General features: G+C 36.8%; 1 protein-coding gene across 1 annotated transcript; it reads left to right on the forward strand.

The window, feature by feature from the left end:
* The first annotated feature begins 57 nt into the window (after positions 1-57).
* skp1 (S-phase kinase-associated protein 1) lies at positions 58-7,056 on the forward strand. The gene is made up of 6 exons (XM_039663546.2): positions 58-176; positions 581-677; positions 780-853; positions 3,475-3,618; positions 6,278-6,418; positions 6,500-7,056. The coding sequence occupies exons 2-6, from the start codon at positions 581-583 to the stop codon at positions 6,533-6,535; spliced, it is 492 nt and encodes a 163-aa protein (XP_039519480.1). The 5' UTR covers positions 58-176; the 3' UTR covers positions 6,536-7,056.
* The last annotated feature ends 1,660 nt before the right edge of the window (positions 7,057-8,716 follow it).

An 8,716-nucleotide genomic window follows, 5' to 3' on the forward strand; every position in this document is an offset into this window, starting at 1 on the left:
ACTGACTAAAGTTAGACAAAAAAGCGTGTCACTGCCATTCCTTTGACCATGACTGTAGTTCCCGTGGTCCACTGCGCGTGCTCGTGCATTAGTCACACGCGCGCACACAATCTTCTCAGTCTCAATCAGGCCTTGTTGACGTTCGGTTTCATATCTTCATCGCTCTCACAGTCACGGTAAGAATGGCACAAATCATCCATATTAACGTGTCGTGCTGTATTTTGACAGTGAAGTGACGCGGGGAATGTATTTTTGTGTGATATTAGGATGTTTTAAACGGGTTGACGTGATGAATGCAGCGGTTGCTATGAGAGGCCCGTAGCCGCGCTGCTAGCGTTAGCTTAGCATCTCAAACAGCCTGTGAGCTTTGTCCTACTGTGGGGTTTTCTGATTCTTACTTTGAATAATACAATGTGTGACCGCGATAGTATTCATATTAAACATTTTACGCTTCATACATTTGTAGTAGAAGTCTAAGTGCTGGTAAATGTGAGCTAACACAGCTAGCATGAGTCATTAGCTTCTGACTGACATTCCCATTCTTTAATAACCTGACTGTAATTGTGTTTTATTCATGCAGATGCCGACTATTAAACTGCAGAGCTCTGATGGAGAGATGTTTGAGGTGGATGTTGAAATCGCTAAGCAGTCTGTAACTATTAAAACCATGCTTGAAGGTAAGATGTGGCTGAGATGTTGTGCTGGAAGTGTGTGTGTGTGTGTGTTGTTGTGAATGTGATATGTGAAGTGTGTTGTAATCTCTGCTGTCTTCTGCTCAGATCTGGGGATGGACGATGAAGGAGATGATGATCCGGTTCCTCTGCCCAATGTAAACGCAGCCATCCTGAAGAAGGTCAGACTTTTACATTGATATATTATACTTCATTGCATTTCATATCACAAGCGGGTAAATTTACAGCCTCCCCAAGCGTTTCTAGATCATATTTTACCACACAGTTCGCCCGCTAACACTTAATCTTACTGTGTCCTTTGTTACATATATTACTGTAGGCTTTTTACCATAATAATAACTGTAAATTATGCATAATTACACATACAACTTACCCTCAACAAAATCCTACTCTAACCCTATAGTAAGTACATGTGGTTAAAGAATATTACTCCACGCTTAAATATATAATTACACTGTAACAATGACATCTTAAAATAGGGCTGTCGCGGTTATGGAATTTCCCTTGCGGTAATGTTGAGTGGCTCAATAGCGCGATATGCGGTATTACCGCCATTTATTTATTTATTTAAATAATTATATGTTTTTGTTGCCATACAAATAATGTTTACGATGTGGAAAAAAAACGAGGACATTTTCAGTAACCAATGTAACCGAAACTAAACAGCGTCTACAGTATATGCGCATTGAAAGACTTTGACTCAGCGCGCATATTGTTATGACAACGGACTTTGAGCGAGTCATTGAACCGTTCATTCAACGAACACGTTTAAAAAAGCTGATTCAACAAGATGTTATTTATTTTTAACTTTGAGATTCAACTTTTCAAGGCTCAGCTGAGCAGCAATGCGTCGCATAGGCAATGCTGAAGCTGATGCTTCACTTATTAGAGACCCATTGATTCAATGCGTGACTCACTGATTTTATTTCGGCTTCCTTGTGTTGTGGGATGCTGACCAGAGCTGCTGCTGACGCGGATTTATGGGAAAATACCCGTGAAGAGAACGTTAAAATGATGATGCGACAAATTTTTCGCTTCCCTTTGACCCGACAAGCTTTTCACGACTTCAAAGACAGGCGCAGGTAATTGCACGCGCAGCGCGTGACGCGCTCTGCCGATCTCTTTCATTCACTGTCTGTGTGAAGCCTGTAGGCTACACATCACCATGATAAACAGTCTTGTTATCGTTATGAACTTGTTTAACATTCAATACACATGCATTAAGTTCAAAACAAGAAGGGTATAGCCATATAAAAAAAAAACAAAAAAACAAAAAAAAAAAAAAAAAAACGTGAATATCGCGGTTGCTGCGGTTACGTGCTATCCTCTGCGGTTGACTTGTCAGAAGCGCGGTACTACAATATTGCGGTTACCGCGACAGCCCTATCTTAAAATAAAGTGGAACCCACAGTAATAGTAAATAATTTGCACTAGGATGTGTGTGTGTGTGTGTATACACAAACTACTGTGGAAATCAAGGTTGCTGTGCTTGTTTGTATAATAATAATAATGATTATTATTGATAAATATCTGTGTTATTATTGTTTATCTAAATAAAAAAACAGAAATGCAACAATGTTAATATTTCACTGAACTACTACTGTAAAATTAAATTTACAATATTTATAGGTGTTAACTTTTTTCATTTACAAATGTTAAACCATTAAATGTTTTTGACAGTAAACCGCAGCTAGCCCTTACAGTTAGTTCACCCAAATATGGCTACTCTCACTCGCGTCGTTACAAACCAGTAAGATATTCATCTTCTAAACACAAATGAACACTTTTTAGCGAAACCTGAGAGACATCTGTCCCACTTTGATGCTTCAAAAAGTTAATAAATAGATCGTAAAACAAATCCCTATGAATCAAGCTAATCTTCAGAAGAGATATGATCACTTTGATGATGAACAGATTTAATTGTCTTTTCCCCCTCATATAAACGTGAACATTAACAGAAGCTCAACCGTATTCGCGAGCTTGATCTTCTGTTTGCCACAGCTGATGTGTATGTTGATGAATGTTTATATGTCAATCAAAGCTTGAATTAAATCAGTTCATCATATAAAGCGATCGAGTCTCCTCAGAAACTCTGGACTAAACCGCTCGATTCATATGGATTCGTTTTCCCTTCCCTTTATGAACTTTTTCGATGTGTCAAACTGGTAGTTGCATAGCCCGTCAATGGAGGGACACAAATCTCTCAGGTTTCATTAAAAATCTCTTCATTTGTGTTTCGAAGATGAGCGACATGAGGGTGAGTTATTACTGACAGAATCTTTATTTTTGAGTGAACTGACTCTTTAAAGCTAAGATGATCTCATCACACGGTTGTAGAGATTCAACACTAGTTTAAGTTCTGGTTGTAGAGGTGATCCTTAAGGTCCAGGACTGGCACAGGATCATGTTTCGGTTCTAGTGAACAAATCTTTATTCAAGTCATTTCGTTCATTTAAGTGGCTTTAAATGTTATGCTTTTAATTCCACAAACACACCCATCTACGCAGTCTTGAATTATATATCCTGAATTAAGAAATTATAATGCCGGCAAAGATGATTTACAGGGAACATAAATGCATACCTTCCAAGTTTTTAGGTCATGTGTCACGTGATTAATAATAATAATTATTATTTTCATGTCCACTGTGATTGGAGTTTGTCTATTTGCTCATTCTCTGTTATGAGGCTTCCTTTTGCACAGTATTTAGAAGCTTGTTATTGTGTGTGTGTGTAATACTCCGGTGTCATGAACCTGAGCCGTGTGGTGTGTGTATGTCCACAGGTGATTCAGTGGTGCACCCACCATAAAGACGACCCTCCTCCACCCGAAGACGACGAGAATAAAGAGAAAAGAACGGATGACATTCCCGTGTGGGACCAGGAGTTCCTCAAAGTAGACCAGGGCACTCTCTTCGAACTCATTCTGGTCTGTAAAACTCGCTTTTAGGACAACTTCAGTGCGTGAAACTGTGGATAATTGTGTCACTCTGCTCTTAATGAAGCTAAACCAGTCGAGAAGCACATGCTTTAAGGGTTAGTTCACCCAATGATGAAAGCTCTGTCAGTAATTACTCGCTCTCATGTCGTTCCAAACGTGTCAGACTTTCATTCATCTTTACGACGCAAACATTGAAAGTATATTCACCCAAACATTCATAAAAAGAGCATGAAATAAATCCATATGAATGAAGCGGTTTAACCCAAGGCTTCAGAAGAGCTCGGATCACTTGATGAGTTTAACAATAATAATAGAACTGGAGGTTCTGATACAATATTAACTGCTGCAGTCTATTTAAAATGTTTATTTAATTTGAATGAATCACTCATTAAACTCTTGAGTGAATGATTCAATGACTCACTCATAGAGCCAGAACGATATATCGGCCGATATTAGGCATTTTCCAAAATATCGGTATCGGCAGTTATAAATGGCAGATAAATGAATATTTAAAAAATAAAATAAAAACGAATGAAACGCGCTTCAATCATCTCTCCTTGGCCTGTTATATTGAAAATGTATGTTTTACAATTTGCAGTACGATGTTATCTTTTGTTAAATTATGGCTCATAGACTAGCTAAACACAAAGCAAGCTAATGCCACTATCATAACCGCTAACATTAACATTAATGAGCTTGGAAACCACAATGAACTTTTTCTGCCTAAATAAAGTAATGATTACTGTATTTATAACCTGCATATCTCTAGTTACAGTCCCTGCATTGTAAAATGTAAGTTATACTTGCGAGGAGTGAACATTGAGACATAGAGAACAAGTATCAAACGTATCTTGTGCAGAAAAGTTAGCTTTTCTTTTACACGTGTGTGAAATCCAACAATATTTAATAAAAAAAAAAATCGGCCGATATATCGGAACATCGGATTTTAAAACTCAAAAATATTTGTATCGGTATCGGCCTTCAAAATCCTTTATCGGTCGGGCTCTACTCACTCATAAAGAGATATTTCATTATTAGAGGAATCAGCATTTTTGAGTGAATGATTCAGTGAAAAAACATTTAAGTCACTCGTCGCCACTTGTGTAAATGTAATCGACACAATCGTTACTTTCAAGAGGTGATTTCTTTATTTTGAATACTGACGTAGTCATCAGGGTTTATATTTGACGTATAAACTTTTAGCGAGTTATTGAATGATTGTAAGACAGAACTAATGAGACTGTTTGTGAAGCGGTTTCATGACTGTCTCTGGATCAGAACACAGGTCTGATGTTCACCGTGATCGGACTTCTCAAAGGTTTAATCGACAGAGGCGAATCGCTGCCGTTTAGGAATAAGACGGCGATGTTTTAACAATTAATCATAGCTCTAATAATAAACACTGATGTCATTTGATCGGTAGCAGCTTGGACTGGGACCATACACTCATCTCCCGATTCATGATACTCGAGTTTTGCGATTCTGTTTGAGATTGCACATTTTTTAACTCTAGACCATGGCGAAAAGTAAAATCATGCACTTATACAGACTGTACATGATGAATAAAATGAGTCATATACAAAACTAATCATCACATCTTTCTGACTTATTTCAGAAGCATCATACAATACTACATTGGTAACACTTTACAATAAGGTTCATTAGTTAACATTAACTAAGAATGAACAATACTTCTTCAGCATTTGTTAATATTTGTTCATGTTAAGTTTAACATTTACTAATATTTAATTAAAATCATGCTAACATTAGTTACTGCACTGTGAACTAACATGAACAAACAATGAACAGCTGGATTTGTATTAACTAACATTAACAAAGATGAACAAAAACAATAACAAATGTGTTGCTCATGGTTAGTTCATGTTAGTTAATACATTAACAAATGTTTAATTAATGAACCTTATTGTAAAGTGTTACCACTACATTCTCTTAAATTACTTAATAACAAATACATTTTTAACAGTCACTTTTACAATGTAATCGATAAATGCGACATTTTAAGTTTTTATCTAATTTTGATCGCTATCGTAGACATCAGTGTCCATATTTGAACTTTTATCCAAGTACTTCTGTGGTAATTTGAACTGTTGCATCACAGAAATAATGATACAAAAATAAAGCATTTGAATTAGTATTGATATTCTGGAATAAAACAATCGTAAAAAAAAAAATCACGATAGCTAGGTGAACCGATGTTTTTTCCCAGCCCTAGTTTAACAGCCTATATTATCAATCCATATTAGCGCTGCAGAAGCAGCATTCAAATGTAATTACAATGACGTAATGCTATGGGTGTTGAAATATTGTGAATATTGAAATGATTATAAATGGCCAGTAGGTGGCAGCAAGTCACTGTCTTAATGAGCGAGTCGTTTATCTACAGTAAACCGGATGCATTTGAAAACGCATCTTTTTTTCTCTTCAGAGCGTCGACACTGAAGAGTGAGATTTGAAAACGATGATGTGTGTTAGTCATGTGATGCATGTTGTACTGATAGATATGTTTATACAAGTGTGTAAAATGTAACTGGCATGGATCCTTCATGCGTTTGCAGGCCACAAGATGGCCGCCTCTTCATTTGCTCAAGGTCCATTTGCTGACTTTCATCTCTTGTCTTTTGTTTAGGCTGCAAATTACTTGGACATCAAAGGTTTGCTAGATGTGACCTGCAAGACGGTGGCGAACATGATCAAAGGCAAAACCCCAGAGGAGATCAGAAAGACGTTCAATATCAAAAATGATTTCACAGAGGAAGAGGAAGCCCAGGTAAAAACAAGAGCTCATTTCCCATCTCTCGTGCTGTAATGCGCTCGCACTCACCAGAGTGTGTGTGTGTGTGTGTTGCAGGTACGCAAGGAGAACCAGTGGTGTGAAGAGAAGTGAAGCATCCTGACACACTTTAACACTATGGATCGGTCCAAAAAAAAACGTAAAAAAGTAATTAAAAAAATTGCACTGCGCTGTTCATATTTAACACAAATAAACAGTCAAATCCCATGTGTTTTGCTAGCATGTGTGGTGTAAAAGCGTTTTTGTTAAACCACCGTTTTCCTTTTCTCATTTTCTCACTGGAACTAGTAACCCATGTAGAGAAAACGCTCCCTTCGCCACAGTTTATATTTTTAACTGAGCTCCTCGCCAAACGGCTGATTTGGTTTTCTTTTTCTTCTTTTTTTAAAAATATATGAGCAACATTTTATAAGCAGCCTGATTTGTGCTGACGAGAGATCAGTGTTGGAAAGATGTATAAAACGTGTGTTGTGAACTGGAAGTACTTGTGTCTGCTTTCACTTGGTTTTCTTTGCCTCATTGTATAGGACTGAAAGTCACAGTTCTGCTCGTAAATGGCAGGCAATTAGGATTATAAATCTTTTAATTCCAAAAAATAAACGATTATTGTGGGATTTGTCCGTTCTTTCTGCAATATTTCTGCACCTTTAGACTGTTTGTGGCAGCTTTTATATGTAGTTTCTTGGCACAGTAGCGTTTAAAGGAGTTCAGAAACCCTTGTTAATAGTGACACCGGTGGCCGTTCAGTGAAACTGCAGCAGACACTTACTGTTGGCACTCGTTAACACGTAACATACCGACTGAGCGAGATTCAAGGCCCCGATATACTCATGGAGAAGCTCTTCGTTCTTCGTTCTAGAAGTAAAAAGTTAGAGATACAGTTGCAGCGATACTGTTAATGAACAGCCGACGCTGTTTCGTTCTTCGTTTAGAAGTAAAAAGTTAGAGATACAGTTGCAGCGATATATACCGTAAACTAACATCCGACGCCGTTTTGTTCTTCGTTTAGAAGTAAAAATTTAAATATATGGTTGCAGCGATATACCGTTAACGAACATCACGGCGCCATTTCGCTCTTGTTGAGTACTTGTTCACTCGTCACCGTTATAAACGTGCAACTCTTTATCGGGAACCTGCGCAAATTCATCCCCAGAATTCACTCTTCATACCAACAATACAATTTTCTCTAGTTTTTTAAATCAATAATTCGTTTGTTACTAATTACAATGATAATATCTGATATTAGTAGGGTAGGAAGGGGGGGGGGGGTTTCACCTGCACCCAAAAGATATATTTTTTTTAACCTAGTTTTTTGTAATCTTTAAGGTGTCTAGAAAAGGAATTTTGATGTTCCCCGCGCAAATTTTTGTCCCATATGTGATTTTTTTGTATCATCTTTTGTGTCCGTGCTTGATTTTTGGCCGCGGAAAATGAAAACTTTAAACCAACATAGAATCTGAACAATACATCCTACAGACACAATCTACCCCATTTTCTCTGAATTGATAGATATGAGGATTGTCTTGATTAGATGATGTATAGTGCATAAAAACTCAAATAAACACCAAAAAATGGTGACATTGGATCACTTGAACTCCTCCCCTATGGACCCTTCTGATATATGTTTTCTAACTTTTGTATTTTCAGTCTTTAGGATGTCTAAGAAGCAAATGTTGATGATCCCCACCTGAAATATTGTCACATGTATGTATTTTCTGGCTATATTGGTTGCCACCCTGGATATCCAAAAAAGCACATATAGGCAGTCTGTTTTTCTCCTTTAGTTTTCGATTTGATAAATCTCCTCCATTTTTCATAACTGGCTATGTAAATTATTGTTGAGCACATGTTGAGCTTGTTCCCAACATCAATTGTTGCACATTAAAAATATAACATAGATATTTTAATTAAATAATACATTTTAAGAATTTCAAAAATATGCAGTAATTAAAAATCACATCATGTAATTAGGATTCACTGGTAATGTGAGGTTTATTTAACATACATTTTTAAACTAACTACACAAATACATAGCCTACACCATGCACCAACACACAATTAAAATAAGAGCATTTAGCGTTATGGAAGCCCACATTAACTGGCAGATAATGGTCTCTCCAGATTTCTGTTAAGTTGAAAAAAAAAATGTTATGCTTAATAATTAATTAATTATACTTTCATTATTATTATTATTACTACTGGTGAGGGAATGTGTTTCATCTCGAGTGGGACAATCTGAACAAAATATCAACAAACATTCATGGCTCAAATGTG

This window comes from Pimephales promelas, chromosome 19 (genome assembly GCF_988280905.1).
Source record: "Pimephales promelas chromosome 19, fPimPro1.hap1.1, whole genome shotgun sequence".
NCBI classification, from domain to species: Eukaryota; Metazoa; Chordata; class Actinopteri; order Cypriniformes; family Leuciscidae; genus Pimephales; species Pimephales promelas.